The sequence below is a fragment of the Schistocerca piceifrons genome, chromosome 1, assembly GCF_021461385.2.
Source record: "Schistocerca piceifrons isolate TAMUIC-IGC-003096 chromosome 1, iqSchPice1.1, whole genome shotgun sequence".
NCBI lineage: Eukaryota > Metazoa > Arthropoda > Insecta > Orthoptera > Acrididae > Schistocerca > Schistocerca piceifrons.
The window spans coordinates 811852694-811871981 of record NC_060138.1 but is presented as its reverse complement, the minus strand read 5'-3'; the positions used below and the strand labels follow the sequence as shown (position 1 = coordinate 811871981).

General features: G+C 43.9%; 1 protein-coding gene across 1 annotated transcript in view; it reads left to right on the top strand.

Moving 5' to 3' along the window:
• LOC124789873 (aminopeptidase N-like) overlaps positions 1-19288 on the top strand; it is a 244663-nt gene that overhangs the window by 125728 nt on the left and 99647 nt on the right. The window contains exon 11 of the mRNA XM_047257391.1: positions 11304-11505. Within this exon, the coding sequence (XP_047113347.1) occupies positions 11304-11505 (202 nt within the window). The remainder of the gene's footprint in view (positions 1-11303; positions 11506-19288) is intronic.

Genomic DNA, 19288 nt, shown 5'->3' with positions numbered 1-19288 from the left:
TTTACAATCTGACCACATTGAAACGAAGCCTCATCCGTGAAAAGCATATATGCACTACAATGGCGTTGACACATTGCAGACTGAACCATTCGCAGAGCTGTGCTCGAGCAGGAAAATCAGCTACTGTTAGTGCCTGCACAGGCTCTACATAGTACGGATACAGCGGCTTCTCATGTAGAACTCACCAGACATTCATATGGTCAACGTTACCTGTCGCATCAAACTGCTTACGCTTACACTAGCATTTTCGTCAACTGCACGAAGAAGTACGTCCTCTGCTTGAGTGCTTGAGATGTCCTCGTCCATCTAGGCCTTCCTCAGTTGCGGGTAATAGGATTAAAAGTCACATGTTCCCTAAGACGACAATCAGTTGCTTCAAACGTCGTCATATCGGGGCACAGTCGACCTGGAAATCTCTCCCCATAGAAACGTTGAGCGCCACGACCATTGTCATTTGCCAATCCCTACAGCAAATGGCCATCCGTAAATTCCGTATGTGAGAACACTTCCACTGCTCTGTACGCAAACCAAATTTGTGATGAACACTAAACAATGGATGGTACGTGCGTGAAGCTAGTACCTCAGAAAAGCTTGTCACATGGCAACATAAGCAATGAAATTAATCTCATGTCAACACAAGCACTGAAGTGTCTCACATGTCGGTATTTCCTTCGTTCAATTCGAACGACAGACACTGGAAGTAAACCTAAGAATTTGAACTAACTGCTAATTCTAACCAAAAGTAACCAAGGTGGTATTTTTGACGTAAGAAAATTTTGCATGTAACACTGATACATTCCGTTTCTGTGTTTTTCCCATGATCTATGTGCTTATGAAAAGAAGTGAAAAATGAACTCTAACACGGAAAGAAAGCTTTTCCAGACCAATGTCCATATAAACAATTCATTTATGTACGTGTGAGAAATGTTTCCTGAAAGTTTGACCACACGTTTTAGTTACACCTTGTATTGCAACCGAATTTGCTTACTTTATTTTCGAAGCAATTTAAGTGATCTCTAATACGTGAATGCAGTTATTACTGTGAATGTGAATGCAGTCTTTCTCTTCATCTACTTCTACATACATACTCCGCAATCCACCATACGGTGCGTGGCGGAAGATACCTCGTACCACTCCCAAACAGAACGAGCGGAAAATGACTGCCTATATGCCTCTGTACGAGCCCTAATCTCTCTTATCTTATCTTTGTGGTCTTTCTGCGAAGTATAAGTTGGCGGCAGTAAAATTGTACTGCAGTCAGCCTCAAATGCTGGTTCTCTAAATTTCCTCAGTAGCGATTCACGAAAAGAACGCCTCCTTTCCTCCAGAGACTCCCACCCGAGTTCCTGAAGCATTTCCATAACACTCGCGTGGTGATCAGACCTACCAGTAACAAATCTAGCAGCCCGCCTCTGAATTGCTTCTATGTCCTCCCTCAATCCGACCTGATAGGGATCCCAAACGCTCGAGCAGTACTCAGGAATAGGTCGTATTCTACCAATGAACCGAAGACGACTATCCGCCTTCCCTACAACTGCCATTACATGCTTGTCCCACTTCATATCGCTCTGCCATGTTACGCCCAAATTTTTAATCGATGTGACTGTGTCAAGCGCTACACTACTAATGGAGTGTTCAAACATTACGGGATTCTTTTTCCTATTCATCTGCATTAATTACATTTATCTATATTTAGAGTTAGCTGCCATTCTTTACACCAATCACAAATCCTGTTCAAGTCATCTTGTGTCCTCCTACAGTCACTCAACGACGACACCTTCCCGTAAAATTGCCAACTGAACTGACGAATTCGTCTTGAAAAATCAAGCGAGTAATATTTTAGTTTCGAAACGACGTTTCGACAAGTTTCTTATCACTTTTTGGGGATCTGACTGGGTGCTGTGGGACACTACTATTTATAGTTCTCGGTCGTGTTTTTGATCTCTCGGGATCTGAGCAGGCATGACAATTTGTGAGCGCTCAGCAGTGAGAGTTCGAGGTGGCCGCGATAGAGCTGGTTGGGGGGGGGGGGGGGGGGGGGTGGCTGCAATCTGCGTCGCCGATTCTTCCTGTCCGCTGCTGGCGCTCTGACCACGGAACGCTCCTTAGGGATTTTTGCTAATATCGCCTCTAAATCTACATCTATATACGTACTCCGCAAGCCTTACGGTGCCTGGCGGAGAGTGCCCTGTACAACTATTAGCCATTTCCTTCCCTGCTCCACTCGCAGATAGAGCGAGGGGAAAACGACTGTCTATATGGCTCTGTATGAGGCCTAATTTGTCGTATCTTATCTTAGCGGTCCTTCCACGAAATGTATGTTGGTGGCAGCAGCTTCGTTATGCAGTTAGCTTCAAATGCCGGTTCTCTAAATTTTCTCAATGCGTTTCTCGAAAAGAGCGTCGCCTACGTAACACTTGCGTGTTGTTCGAACCTACCGATAACAAATCTAGCAGCCCACTTCTGAATTGCTTCGATGTCTTTCTTTAATCCCACCTGGTGTAGAACAAATATTCGAGCAGTACTCAAGAATAGGTCGCACTAGCGTTCTATATGCAGCCTCCTTTACAGATGAACCACACTTTCCAAAACTTCTCCCAGTAAAGCGAAGTCGACCATTCGCCTTCTCTACCACAATCGTCACATGTTCGTTCCATTTAATATTGCTTTGCAACGTTACACCCAGATGTTTATCGACGTCACTGTCTCAAGCAGGACAGTGCCAATATGATCCGAAGATTACGGGTTTGCTTTTCCTTCTTATCTGCATTAACTTACATTTTTCTGCGTTTTGAGCTAGTTCCTGTTCATCACACTAACTGGAAGTTTTGTTGAAGCCATTTCGTATCATCCTTCTGTCACCCATCTTTGACATCTCACCGCCCGCACATTACTGCCCACCCTGACCGCCCAATCATTTATGTGCATGGAAAATAACAGCAATCCTATTACACTTCCCTGGGGCACTCCTGACGATACCGTTGTCTCTGATGAACACTCGTTGTCGAGGACAACATAGTGAATTCTATTACGTAGGAAATCTTCGAGCCACTGACATTTCTGGGAACCCATTTCCTATGCTCGTACTTTCATTGCAGTCTGCAGAGGTGTATCCTATCAAATGCTCTTCGGAACTCTAAGAACTATGGAATCTACCTTTACCTTTATACATAGTTCGTAGTATATCATGAGGTAAGATCAAGCTGAGTTTCACACGAGCGATGCTTTCTAAAACTGTGCTGATCGGTGAACGTAAGCTTTTCGGTCTCTAGGAAATCCTTCATTATGGAATCCCAGAAACCCCTGGCGCGACATAAAACCTTTTTGTCTTCGAAGTTGAGCGTATATCCTTCGAAGATGCTATTCTTCTCCAACGCCGCCATTTTTGTGTAGCCGAGGTGGACTTTCCTAGCTTGTCGTGCACATCTCTGTGAGTTGCAGAGCTGCGTTTGGCCGGTTCAAATGGCTCTGAGCACTATGGGACTTAACATCTGAGGTCATCAGTCCCCTAGAACTTACAACTACTTAAACCTAACTAACCTAAGGACATCAGAAACATCCATGCCCAAGGCAGGATTCGAACCTGCGACCGTAGCGGTCGCGCGGTTCCGGACTGAAGCACCTAGAACTGCTCGTCCACACAGGCCGGCTGAGCGTTTGGCTGGTGTACAGGCAGATACACTTACACGCCCGATGTTATTAGTCCTAAAGCATACTTCATGCTACCAAGCATGTCCCTAGTTTTGCTCGCAGAGAGGATAACTGTCTTTACATTATGCTAGTCCAAGTTTACAGCGATCTTGGATGTTGGCGGTCCAGCGTACGGCAGGAACACAAAGTCCTCACTGTCATCTTTCTTTGGGGTCCAGACACTTCGCCAGAAAATGACGAGCAGGAAACTTTTCGAAACCTCGCTCCGAAACAAATATATCATTCGCTGATTATGGGAGAAGAATTCTTGAGTAGAGTGTAGTGTTGTATCTTGGAATATTTTTCAGACTTCCCCCTCCAGGCAGCTCTGCAATTGAATTTTGATATATTTTCTTATTCTATTTTTAAGTGACAGTTTGACTTTTAATGTGCTGCAGTCTTTCCGAAAATCATAAAAAATACTCCAGAAAAGTAATTTTTTTTTTCCAAATCTGAAAAAGTGTTCCAAGGTGCTAAATGGTCATGTACCAAGGAACAAATAATCTACTGCAATTTAAAAGCACTACAGTCGAGAAACTCTTGCCAGCACTGTATTTAACAGTCTGTTTTGTAGGGTCAACATCCTGTTCTGTAGGGCGAACGTATGGTTTAAAATGAACAGACTCTGTACTTCGCGATCGCAGAGTAGACACTTTTATTGTTCCTAGATTTTACGATCTATGTGCCTTTTTATTGACTGTGCATTTTATCAACTCGATTTTTATCAAAGCATGTATATGTGGGACTTCATGTGATGTAACAAGGCGATTTTATAACAAATTCCCTAAGATAATTGGAATTTTATATATTTTATGTCAGCCGTGGTATGAATTCTGGTCGCCTTCCAACCCCCTCCTCCCACCTTCCATTATCTATGTTTTTCTCCTAGATCAGATGATGGGAGCAAAAGACTGTTGATACCAGTTATCTTGGAACAACAAAAGTCCCTCCACTGCGATCGCGGCGTACAAAGTGTGTTAATTTTCAATAGTCTATCTGTTACATTATTACCCTGCGAAATCCAAAAAATCAGTAAGGGAAATCAAGATACGCAGAATATTATCAAAAATCAATTCAATGAAACACATTTTTAAATAAAAGCTATCAAAAAATAACTAAAGTTGTCATATTCGGGAAATGTAAAATTGTTAAGACAGTAAAAAAAACTCAGTTCATTTGTAAGTATGACACGTTCCATAGTAGAAGATCTACCGTTTTAAAGTATATACATAATGGTTCACGGCTGAAGAATTGCACATTAAGAGTTCACACTTTATATAACTATTTTTAAAGATATGTGGAATTTAACTCACCATGACATTCTGTAAATTAAGAAGTATCAATACTTTCGAAGTAGATGTAGATGAAGTACCTTTAATTTATTATAAAGCACTTAAATGTATAAATTTAAATATATTTACAAATTTAGTATTCTATTAATTCTCAGAAAGTGTAGATATATACATCGAAATACTTACATGTATAAATCTAAATATATTTACAAATTTAGTATTCTATTAATTCTCAGAAAGTGTAGATATATACATCGAAATAATCAGCAACTAATCATCTTGTGGTGTTGCAGTTCTTCTTCTTATGTCCGTGCTTGCTACGAAAATAGGACGAGGAATTCCGCCTTATGAAAGATACCTTTCTTCTGTTTTGTTTCACCCAGAAATGTTTCAGCACTTTTTGTGCTATCTTCAGTGGGTCATTTTTTATTTTCTAACTGTAAAATTGTGGTTAGATATTAACATGTAGCGAAACTTTTGGTATATGATATTTACAATTGTGAATCAATAATTGTTGTAAAATATTGTACATCATTTGTTCATAGCTTACAGTTGAGATATGTATTAACGACCTGATGTACTGTGTGTTGTTTATAACATTATGTCAAAGTTCTATTTATACCTTAACTGACAAAAGGTGGATGTATGCTTAGTTTATGCATCACGTAAGGTATGTAAACTAATGCATACATCCACCCTTTTGCCAATTAAAACTTTGACATAATGTTATAAACATCACACAGTGCGTCAGGTCGTTAATACATATCTCAACTGTAAGCTATGAACAAATGATGTACAATATTTTACAACAATTATTCATTCACAATTGTAAATATCATGTACCAAAAGTTTCGCTAAATGTTAATATCTAACAACAATTTTACAGTTAGAAAATAAAAAATGAGCCACTGAAGACAGCACAAAAAGTGCTGAAACATGTCTGGGTGAAACAAAAGGGAATAAAGGTGTCTTGCATAAGGTGGTATTCCTCGTTCTATAATCAGCAACTAGTTGCCAAAAAGAAATTTAATTTCTTAATCGGTTTAGGGCACTTAGTGCCCTTCTCCAGAAGGTTATACCTATCACATTATTTGCGAATGTCAACAATAACATGCATACAGCAGAATTCCGTGGTCATGTGGTTTATAGCGCCTTTACACAAATGGTATAAAGAAGATGATCGGTATTCTTCGATGATGCAATTCTCCGTCACCTCCGACTTATTTGTGTAGCCGAGGCGGACGTTCCCTGCGTGTTTCCTACACAACACAGGCATTATTAAGGAAACAAATTTAACATGAAGTGCTTTTTTACACCATTTTTTGTACGGGCACTATGAAGCATATGACCACGGTGTTTTGTTGTATTGGTTTTATTGTTGACAGTCGCATATAATGCGCTACGTACAGTATAACCCTTTGAAGAAGGGCACTAAGTGCCCGAAAGCGGTTAAGAAATTAATTTTATTCAACTAGTTGCTGATTATTTCTATATATACAAATGCTGCACAAAACCCAACCTCATGGCGCGGAACAACAAAACCAAAAGATAATGCTTGAAGTTACTTATAGATGTCTCTACTCCGCATACCTCCATGTGATCTTAATAACGGTCACTAGACTGAGACGCCGAGCAGAAAATATCCTATTCCACTCTCCCGTACAACCGCTAATGTTTCCCAAACAAGATGTTCAGTTGAGGTGCTGCTTTTAAGGAATGTAACACACTCATATGCCTACAACTCACAATGATTCTAACAGTGATGGAATATGTGTCTGGTGCTGAAAGACGTCCTTCGGTTTAATAATGTCACGTTTTCTCTTTGCTTGTCTAGCAATGCAGCGGCAAAGCGAATAGCGGATCTAATACCCACTTCAATATAGATAATTACGTGAATTTCCAGTTGCGCTACGTTCGTCGGTGAGCATGCTTGGATCAGAGATTGAACAGGCAACGGATATGGCCCAACAACACGTGAAACTAATTAGTCAAATAGCACAATGGATTAAGCAACAACCATGCTTGCGAACGGTTTCTCACTTTTAGGTTAGCCCTAATTCTCACGTAGTATGCATAATTCTCGCTTGTGACTAAGAACATTGTAGGACAATAGAAGATCAGGTGATAGAAAATCAGTTACCGGAACACAGTGATTCCTCCAGGTTGTGGGTAAGCCATGTCTCCGCAATATCTTTGTTTCAGGAGTGCTAGTTCTGCAAGGTTCGCAGGAGAGCTTCTGTGAAGTTTGGAAAGTAGCAGACGAGGTATTGGTGGAAGTACAGTTGTGAGGAAGGGACATGGGTCGTGCTCGCATGACTCAGTTGGTACAGCACTTGTCCGCGAAAGGCAAAGGTCGAGTCTCGGTCTGGCATGCAGTTTCAATCTGCCAGGAAGTTACATTGAAACCTTTTATAATGAACGGTGACCTTTTATTTGTAGAAACAAATCAAACACGTGGGATCCTCACCAACAGACCCTTACAACACTTTTATCGCACAGAAATCCAAATTACATATATGAACACATTATTACCGAGGACTTTTGCTTGGAGGTCCCTTAGAATATTACTATCACTGACCTACAAGGATACACGGAGCGTAGGTTGGATTCAGACTCGCTTCGGAGAGACTAAGCTTTCAAACACAGTCACCACAAAGATCACATAATTCACACACGTTCGCACGATAAGGGAAAGTGAGAAACGACTTATTTTACTCCCGCTGACAATTAAAACGAGCAGATAACAAAAGTAATGGTACGTAACCGCTGTTATTGGAAGTGGAAGTAATTTGAAACATTTTATTAAAAATCTAAGGAAGGCTTAATGGCAACAATTGTCGACGACTGTTGGGGTTTGTTCGAAACAGAATTTCATGGACTACAAGAAACCATGTAAGCACTATGCATAAACTACTAGATCTGAGTATATAGTGACATGGTAGACATGTGTCACGACGCTAAGCACAAAGGATGATCATTTGATAACGTCTTAACTTCATGAAAAATTTCCCACGCAACACTGGTATTACTAAGCAAACAGATTTAACGAGAAACGAGGTCAGAATGCTGAAGGCGCCTGACTCCGAATACGCGGTATGATGGTCAATTCACACAAAGCCGAGACTATCCAACTGCTCTCCCACATAAAAATAATTAAAATGACCATAATACGGAATGGCATAGCGCCCATCGTGTCAAACTAATATCCACACAGAGCAGACTGTTCGCTTCTACAAGTTAAGGTGAAATACTTCACTACCTGAATCCAGACTGGAACGAACCAGTTCACGAGAAGTACCCAGCTAGTGGCAAGAGTGTCGAACGTGGCTTTAACCAAAACGGTACCACTATCAAGTCGCAGTGTTGTGGAGAGAGTTACGTTGACTCCGATTACGGCAAGACAAAATATGAACATAGTGTTTATCTTTGGCTCTGCTAAACTACCCACCAAGTTAAGTTGTCAATATTTTAGACCATCCACGCTGTGAGTGCCTGACAAAACATTTGAATTGTAGAAACACTCACATCCACCACTCATGATTAAACGTAGGGTTGAACAGCAAAGGATATTTACAGACAAACAAATCTGTTCACCAGATGACACTAGTAACTCGAAATGAGCAACATGTATCACGAAAACCAGAACGACAAGTATGCAAGATGCATAATAAAGACGCGGATTATGAAACTATTCCGACTGAAACGATTCAGTACTACCACATGCCTATTTCGTAAACAGTTCAAATCCTGTTTACTGATAGTAGATACTGAAGGTTAGTAGTTTAACTCTTTATAAGGTTTGAGTTCAAAGAGTTTATGTGATATTGTCGTTACACACCGCGACACTTATCTGCCCCATTACGAATCACCGTTGTTGCGGTATCTGAACCTCCTGCAGTCGTACGTTACCTATCAACTAGTGAGAGCAGAATATTGGCCTTTAACTGTGTTGCACTATCAAAATCTTTCACACCATGTCCGTTCCATATTACTTGGACTTCGAAACTAAACTTTATCCGACGTTTCATGTAGTCTGATTTAGTTGGAACATCCTCTTCTTAGCTTTGTCCTCGGACAAAAAGTTCGTTGTGTCATATCGATGGAGCTGGCTGCACTTATAAGGACCAAGAACACTGGCCTCGGGTCGCAACATTAATAGTTTGTTAATAACCGGTTCGCTACTCCAAGGGCGGTGTTTGCAGATTTTAAAATAAGACAGCTGGCAGATCGCCATGGCCAATACACACCTGCAGTGCATCGCAATGACGTCAGCACAGAACGTACTGGGCTGCATCGCCCATTTAAGTGCCAAGATATCTTCTCTTGAAGATAGGCCGCACAACGTTGCGCTATTGGGGATAGACAGCCACGGTGCTGCTACCACGTGTCCATCCTCATTTGTAATGGGTTGCTCTCTAACACTGATGGAGATTAACACAGTTGTTGGTGTCCAGTGATACACTTGTCATAACTGTTCCCATGACATGATATTCTGCTATACCATACCGATCATTTACCTCCAAGGAAAGCGACGTTTACTTCACGAAGCCAACTGAAATTGTTTACAAGTAGGCATAGATACCAGGTTGACTGCCTTCTAATGGTTCGGAAAAAAACTCCTAGAGTAAAAATTTCGCGATATGTTTTAGTGCGTTACAATGAATTATATTATGATTTCAGACCCTTCGCTGGAATCACTGTGGTAGTTAATTTAGTAAACCCATGAGCGTTACTCCTTTCTGTGCAAACACCACATAAATTGTAAATCTCGCAAGAGAAATAATTGCCGTGGCAGGTTAAGGTTAATTATACTTAAAAAGTCCGCCCCATTAACTGAATAGTCAGCGCATTGGAGTGCCACGCACGGGGGCCAGGGTTCTATTCCCGGCTGGGGATGGAGATTTTTTTCCCCTCAGGGACTGGGTACTGTGCTGTCCTCATCATCATTTCATCCCCATTGTCGACGCGCAAGTCGCCCAATGTGACGTAGCACTCAATAAGCCCTGCACTTGGCGGCCGAACTTCCCGCCTGGGAACTCCCGGCCACTGACGCCTTACGATCATTTCCATTTACATTCTGAAAAAGTTTCTTGCATGCGGTTTTGGTGAAAGCCCTTGTTTCTATTTTGAAGACAAGTATTGGTGCATATGTTTTGTAGTTTATCAAGCCATTAATTTCAGTTATGACATTCTGCGACAATTTGTTACATCTGTGCTGTTCTGGAAATCTCTATGAGTTGGTGGTACACACAAAAACATTTTCATTGGACTTTCACGCAAATTTCTATCTCATAGCCTTACGTTTCACTGTGTCGGAACTGAGTCTGCTTTCAAACTTTTTTGACTAGAAAATTTACTAAATGTCTCACTTGTCTCAGTGTGTCCCTCTGCCTTCATTTGTGTTTATGTGTCAAATTCGATGTTATATTGCCTTTTATTTGTCATATATTTGTGTGATAAAAAAACATCAGTACTCTTGTTATACCTTGATGATTTTTTCGTAACATTGGTACATTAAGCGAAATATCTACAAAGACAATAACCGTCTCTGCAAATATCACATGAATATTCAGGAACTTTGAGGAATGTTGTGATAAAGCCTCAGGTAGCTGCATACACAGTCACAGAAGCGACAAAGCTCCACAACTGAAAGTTTCGTCTAAACATTACTGATGCTCGCCAAGAAATATCGAATGGCTTTTATCCTCTGAAATACTCGCAGTTGTCACACAAAATTTTCTTTTATTGTCGCAGAATCATTCTCTGTCGAAATAAACGAAAAATTCCTTACTCTATCAACAACCCAAAATATTCTAAGTCTGAAGATGCAATGAAACTCGTCAATAAATTCAAAGTCCACGAATCGTAACGTCCTGGAATCTTTTCCTTATTGACACGAAACACTTTCGGAAATATGTGAAGTCCTGGTATATAATTATCAACGCCAGAAAGACAGCTCTAAATGATACATATACCAAAAATTTAAAATTCCGAATTTGGAGTTAGCTTGTCCACTGACGACGGGTAAACGTCCGTATGGTCAGTGATAATAGTTCACTATTGCTTGTCGCATATACGTTTTTATGCGTGCTCTCTGTCACTTCCAGAATGCTTTTATTGTCAGTCTCGGGCAATTTGTGTTATTACTAATATCACTTCTCTATTCCTTAAAACTGTACTCCGGGTCCAGCTTCAGTAGGTTTCACGAGACACCATGGTCAGCTGACCCTGTTAGTTTACTAAATCTATGTTGTACATCTGCCTTCATTCTTTGAATGGGCTACACAATTAAGTACATAAATGGTGCACGTTGTGTTACAGCATATGTTTTTACGGGAGAGGCCCCACGATGCACCGAACAAGGACAAGCAGCTGTGGTGGGTGCCCATCATGTTGATGACCCGAGATGACATGGACGTCTCCACACTGACAACGACCACCTGGATGCAGGAGCAAAGGGAGATCAGCATTGCAGATATGCCCTCTGAAGACGTCTTCGTCGTCGTAAACCCAGAGGAAATTGGTGAGCAAATAGTTATTTTCCGCCATCAGAGAACTTATTTCTCGTGAACACAGACAGCTATGAGTGCGCTGCACAGCTTAAGTCTACACATACAAGGGGCGATAGAAAGATCCCTTTTCAGTATGTTGCTTCAGCGTATAAGTAAAATAGCGCGATTCAAATGCGAGTACGTTAGCACTGACATGTAGGCATGGAATTAGTGTGGCATTCATGTCTTTCTGACGCGCAAGTGGTAAATGTGGGAAAGCGAACTAAGGCGACATTATTACCAAAGGCATGCAATCAGGAACAATGTGCTATTATTCTTTTCTTGGCTGCCAGAGGGAAAACACCGGTAGACATCCTTCGCAGAATGAAAAATGTGTGAGAGGCAGCATGTCTGTGGAAAACCACCGTTGTGGAATGGTGCGCCAAGTTCCGTGCTGATCGCGGTTCGCCACGAGACGCCTATCTATCTGGGAGGCCATCCTCATCCATTATGGGCAAGTGGAGACATTCGAGCAACACCCTATAGCTCTGATCTCTTCCCATGCGACTGTCACGCCTTCGGATCCTTAAACAGGAGCTTGAAGGGTGGATGATTTCCGTCGGTTGAGGATGTGAAACAGGCTATTACAGATTTCTTCACGCAGCACCACATTCGATTTTATTACTTGGGTATCTTCAATCTGGTGCGTCGGTATCATGATAGCCTCAATGCTGACGGCGATTTTGCCTGATTCGCATACCGATTCTGGACCGCACGGTCTTTGAACGGAAACGTTTTGATCGCCCCTTATACAGAGTGTTACAAAAAGGTACGGCCAAACTTTCAGGAAACATTCCTCACACACAAATAAAGAAAAGGTGTTATGTGGACATGTGTCTGGAAACACTTAATTTCCATGTTAGCGCTCATTTTAGTTTCGCTCAATGGAGCACGTTATCATGATTTCATACGGGATACTCTACCTGTGCTGTTAGAACATGTGCCTTTACAAGAACGACACAACGTGTGGTTCATGCACGATGAAGTTCCTGCACATTTCAGTCGAAATGTTGGTATGCTTCTCAACAACAGATTCGGTGACCGATGGATTGGTACAGGCGGACCAATTCCATGGCCTCCACGCTCCCCTGACCTCAACCCTCTTGACTTTCATTTATGGGGGCATTTGAAAGTTCTTGTCTACGCAACCCCGGTACCAAATGTAGAGACTCCTCGTGCTCGTATTGTGGACGGCTGTGATACAATACTCCATTCTCCAGGGCTGCATCAGAGCATCAGGAATTCCATGTGACGGAGGGTGGATGCATGTGTCCTCGCTAACGGAGGACATTTTGAACATTTCCTGTAACAAAGTGTTTGAAGTCACGCTGGTACGTTCTGTTGCTATGTGTTTCCATCCCATGATTAATGTGATTTGAAGAGAAGTAATAAAATGAGCTCTAACATGGAAGTAAGCGTTTCCGGACACATATCCACATAACATATTTTTTTTCTTTGTGTGTGAGGAATGTTTCCTGAAAGTTTGGCCGTACCTTTTTGTAACACCCTGTATATCTACACTTACATCGTATTCTGCAAGCCACCTGACGGTGTGTAACGGAGGAAACTTCTCGTACCACTTACTGTTCCCCCCTTCCCTATTCCACTCGCGAATGGTGGATGGGATGAATTATTCTCGGTAAGCTTTTGTATTAACTGTAATTTCTCCCATTTTCTCGTCGTGGTCATTCCGTGAGGTGTATGTGGGAGGAAGTGATATGTTGTCCGACTCGTCCAGGAAAGTGCTCTCTCGAAATTTCAATAGTAAACGTCTCCGTGATTCACAACGCCTCTCTTGTAGCGTCTGCCACTGGAGTTTGTTGAGCATCTCCGTAACACCCCAGGCCGGCTAAACGATGCCGTTGTATCTTCTCTATCTCTTCTATCAGTGCTATCTGATAAAGATCACAGATTAATGAACAACACTCAAAAATCGGTTGAATGCGCGTTTTAAGCCACGTCCTTTGTGGATGAGTTACAGTTTCTTGAGATTCTTTCTTGGAATTTCAGCGTGGAATCTGCTTTTCTACTGCTGCCTTTTATGTAATCGTCCCACTTGGATAGTTAGTCCTAGGTATTTTACGATGGATATTGTTTCCAACAATTTGTAATCAATAGTGCAGTTAACTAAATGTTTCCCTGAGACATTTTAATCTCTTTTTATTGTCTACGATAATGACCAAAGCAGACGAAATGAATTAAAATTTGTGCAGTGGCTAGGACTCGAACACGGGTCTTCTTGCTTGTTGGGCAGAAGTGCTAACCATTACATCACCGCAGTACGTTGGCTCACATTGCTGCACGAACTAACTAAGCTGACTGCCCTCCCCCCAACACAAACTTCAATTCACTTTTCCCTTACATATTGTCACTACTGCCAGTGCTCTCTGATATTGGGAAGGACCTCAGCATTGTACCATCGGTGATCTTATAGATCTTATAATTAAATGTTTCCCTGAGACATTTAAGTCTCTTTTTAGTATCTACGATGATGATCGAAGCAGACGAAATGAATTAAAAATTGTGCTGTGGCCGCGACTCGAACCCGGGTCTTCTTGATTAGATAGTTCGTATAGAAAAATTAGCTGTTAGACTGCGCTGGAGTAATGGTTAGCAATTCTGTCTAGGAAACAAGAGGACCTGTGTTCGAGTCCTAGCAGCGGTACAAATTTTAACTCATTTCGTCTGCTTCGATCATTATCGTAGATAGTAAAAAGAGATCTAAATATCTCAGAGAAACATTTAATTCTAAGATCTTTAAGATCTTAGGTAGTTCGTGCAGCAATGTTAACCATCGTACTGCGGTGGTGTAATGGTTAGTGTTGTGTCTAGGCAAGACAGCCTAGACACAATGCGAGGAAGCGGAAAGGCACGCGTTAACTCACACAGGCTAGAGATCGGTCTGTAACAGGATACGTAATGAACGCTATAAAGAAAAGTACGTAGCTTCTGGAATACTTAACTTTAATCCATCTGTGTGGTACATCGCTCTTGACGAGACAAGTGAGACTCTTTAGATACAAGCTATGTAAGGCTAATGGCGCCTTGCTGGGTCGTAGCCATTGCCTTAGCTGAAGGCTATTTTAACTATTTGCTCTGCAAATGAGCGAGGCTTCGTCAGTGTGCATCGCTAGCTACGTCGTCCGTACAACTGGGGCGAGTGCTAGTAAGTCTCTCGAGACCTGCCGTGTGGTGGCGCTCGGTCTGCGATCACTGACAGTGGCGACACGCGGGTCCGACATGTACTAATGGACCGCGGCCGATTTAAAGCTACCACCTAGCAAGTGTGGTGTCTGGCTGTGACACCACATTCTTCCCCCGCAAATCGGCGAACGGTCGTGTAATAAGGCTTCCGCCCGCCGTGGGGAGGACCCCATGTTGACGTATGCGAGAGGTGGGGAGCCTAACAACAGGCGAGGCTGTGCCACCCGCACCCGGCCATTCGGTCCGAGGGGAGCTAGGAAACGCCTGAAAACCTAGTCCAGGGTGCACGTCAACATGCGGTGTATGCGCCCGTAGAGAGACAGGAGGGGCCGAAGGGTCGACCTCCATTGCGTCGGGGTACCCGATGCGCGAAGACGCCATGTGGTCCGGAGCGGGCAAGAGTTCCATGGCGGAGGACGGCTGGTCACGGGAAGCGATCGGCGGAGCGTGACCCAGGGAGGCGCCAGGCGGTTGCAGCGACGCGTCCACTGCGGGCGGCGCCGGCGGGAGAACAGGCGGCGGCGGCGCGTCGCCATGGGGCAAAATGGAAGGCAGCGTCGGTAACACCTGGGGATGAGGCGAGTCAGTAGATGGGTCCCCAGGGCGCTGACCGGACGGCACCGTCGCTGAAAGCAGACGGGGAGCGGCAGAACCCGTGCGACGACAGATGCGCAGCTGATTGAGATGCCGACGCACCTCACCAGAGGCCCCCACAACCAAATACATCGCGCGGCCGAGGCAGCGAAGAATGCGCCCTGCGAGCCAACGCCGTGAACCGCGAAAGTTGCGATAGAATACAACGTCGCCTGGAGCAAAAGCAGGTGGCTGCCGCTGCACAGGAACCTGATGCGGCGGATGCAGCAAAGACATCAAGGTTCGATGAGGACGACCGTGGAGCAACTCAGCCGGCGAGCGACCATCTCGGGGCTGAGAGCGATACGAAGACAAAAAGAGCAACAATGCGTCCTCCGAGAATGCGACTCTTTCAACTTCAACATCTGTGACTTGAAAGTCCAGACCAATCTTTCAGCGGCACCGTTTGACTGAGGCGAAAACGGCGCGGATGTCAGATGTTGAATACCATTGGCCATGCAGAATGACTGAAATTCTGCGGATATGAATTGTGGGCCATTGTCTGAAACAATAGGCTGTGGAAGACCTTCAATGCAAAAAATAGCAGACAACTCTTGGATGGTGGCAGAAGACGTCGTGGAAGACATCCGGACAACAAAAGGAAAATTACTGAAGGAATCCACCACAACCAACCATCGAGCATTCCAGAATGGACCAGCAAAATCGATGTGCAAGCGTTGCCAAGGGGAAGTGGCTTGTGGCCATGCAAAGAATTTCTGCGGCGGTGCGGATTGTTGTTCGGCACACGCCATGCAAGAAGAGCACATATTCGTAATCGCAGTATCGATGCCGAACCAAGTACAGTGCTGACGAGCAAGTTGTTTCGTTCTCACTATACCCCAATGTCCTTGGTGGAGAAGCCGTAAGACAGATGACTGTAACGAACGTGGGACAACGACTCTGGACTGATCATTATCAGAACGCAACAACAAAACACCACATCGTACAAAAAGTCTCTCCTTACGAGCAAAAAAATCTGCGAACCAACGGATCCTCGATCCGTGACTTTGACAAAGGCCATTGCGTAGCAACAAAACGCAAAACGGTAGCAAGGACAGGGTCAGCAGCTGTGGCTGTAGCTACACGACGAAAATCAATCGGAAACGATTCGACCACGTCATAGGTTTCCGCATCAATGAACATGCAAGCAAGTTCGGAAGAATCGAATGCTCTATCCTCAGCAACAGGCAAACGGGACAACGCATCGGCGTTGCCGTGCTTAGCAGTGGACCGATACAAGATATCGTAGCGGTACTGCGAGAGGAAAAGTGACCAGCGAATGAATTTCTGCGCTGTACGCGGAGGTACCGGCTTATGCGGATGAAAAAGCGATGTCAAAGGTTTGTGGTCTGTGATGACGGTAAAGTGACGACCATACAAGAAATCATGAAACTTTGTAACACCAAAGACGAGAGCCAAAGCTTCTTTCTCTATCTGGGAATAAGTTCTTTGCGCAGACGAGAGCAATTTGGACGCAAAGGCAACAGGGCGATCATGCGATCCATCTTTGTGCGCAAGCACAGCACCGATCCCGAAATCCGATGCATCTACCATCAACAAAAGGGGTTTCTGGGGATCGAATGGCGTAAGGCAAGTATTAGAAAGCAACGCTGATTTCAACTGGCGAAAGGCGCGTTCGCATTCCGTCGTCCAGACGAACGGAACACCTTTACGGCGTAAGCGATGAAGCGGAGCTGAAATGGAAGAGGCATGGGGAACAAAGTTATGATAAGTTTTCCCAGCACACTCTGTAGCTGCTTCAAATTCTGCGGCGAAGGCAAGTCTTGTATGGCACGGTGGTGCTCTGGACTCGGATGTATGCCTTGGGCATTAATTACATGTCCCAGATATGGTAAGTCACGAGCAAAAAACACACATTTGTCCTTCCGCAAGCGAAGACCAGTTTGTCGCAAAACCTGAAATAATGTTCAAAGATTTGCTAAATGTTCGTCTGCTGTCTTTCCGGAGATCACAATATCGTCCAGATAGTTCGCAGCAGTAGGGACCGACGCACAAACAGTTTGTAAATATTGCTGAAACAATGCAGGGGCGGATGGACACCCGAATGGCAGTCTTTTGAAGCGATACAACCCAAGATGCGTGTTAACCACCAAGACGCGCTGAGATTTCTCGTCCACTGGTATTTGCAAGTACGCATCTGCGAGGTCCAACTTTGAAAAATATTTACCCGGGCACAGTTTATCAAAAAGATCTTCTGGGCGGGGTAAAGGATAAGTGGCAATCACTAGTTGTGGATTCACTGTAGCTTTGAAGTCCACACAAAGTCTCAGTTTTCCGGAAGGTTTCGGCAAAATTACTAAGGGTGAGGCCCAGAGAGAAGCTTGCACACGTTCAATGACACCTTGTGATTCTAATTCGTTTAATGTGCTTGCGACCTCATCACACAATGCGTGGGGAACATTGCGCGCTCTGAGAAATTTCGGTTGCGCGTTTACTTTCAGTTCCAAATGTGCTTCATAGTTCTTAGCGCAACCAAGGCCCGGTGCAAAAATGTCTGCAAATTCTTCACATAGGCGAGAAACACTGGGCGGAAGGCACAGTCTGATTCACTGATAGGACCTGATTGACTATTGACAAGTTAAACAACTGAAATAAATCTAAACCAAACAAGTTCACTGCAGTAGAAGAACGAAGAACGTAAAATGACACAAGTTTTGTTTGTCCCTTGTATGTTGCAATAAGGCTGCACTGTCCTAACACAGTGATATTCCGTGCTGAATATGTAGTTAGCTTAACATTTGCGGCATGCAACGGAGGTTTGCCCAGTTGTTTGTACGTGTCGTGATTGATCAAGGAAACTGCAGCTCCGGTATCGAGCTGGAATGGGATCACTTTGCCTTCAAAGTCCAAGTCTACAAAAAGTTTATTGTCCTGCCGACGACAAGAGCGACTGTCTCGTGCAGTTCGAACCGATACAGGTACAGAAGCACTTGCGACCGGACGGGATTTCCGTCGACGTCGACGCACACGTTTTGTGGGACGAATACAGTCACTGTTAGAGAAAGTGGCACTGGACGGAGTGGAATTAACTACATGAATGTCCATGGGCGAAGGTACACGAGCCTGATTGTCCATGGTTCGATTCCGGCGCGAAGCAAAGGGCCTGGAATGGTCGTGAGCGCCCGATCGGAGCTTTTTCTGGCAAACACTTTCAACATGTCCTTTCTTATTACAGTAAAAGCAAATAGCTTGGCGTGACGGGCAATGTTCACGCGAATGTCTAGTCGCACACCGCGGGCATGATTTCACTGCATTTGCTCGCTTACGCGGCACACGTGGAGAGCTAGGCGGCAGCTGCGCGGACGAGCGCGAGGGCTGTTTATCATTCCGTGCAGCGCGCTCGGCGGGCCGGTTAATGTGACACATGGCTGGGGAAGTTTCAAATGATTCCTGTGCAAAGTCAACTGTGTCTTGCCTATCTAATATGTCTATCACTTGTTGAAGGGAGGGATTAACTGGTGTCAAAATCTGTTCCCGTATACGAACATCGGAAACGTTCTGTGCAATTGCATCACGTACCATTGTATCTGAATAAGGGAGTCCACATTCACACTCAAAAGCACAATTCCTAGTAAGGCCTTGCAATGTTGCAACCCACTCCCAATTAGTTTGACCGGCCGTACGTTTTGTACGAAATAACGTATACCGTTTTGCAACTACATTAACTGAGTCCTTGAATTCTGTAGGCAGCGAGATGAAATCCAAATTGGCGTGACCACTCCGTCCATGTTTTCACGTCCGCGTGAAAATTACGGAATGGGGGTGCAACTGCGTGCTGTGGCTGCGGTAGCGATGAGGCGGCGGCGGCTGCATCGTTTTGCAGTGCACGTTGACCCTGGACGAGCTGTCGAAGGGCATCCAATAACGCCTGCGTCTGCTGATTCTGCAAGCGATAAA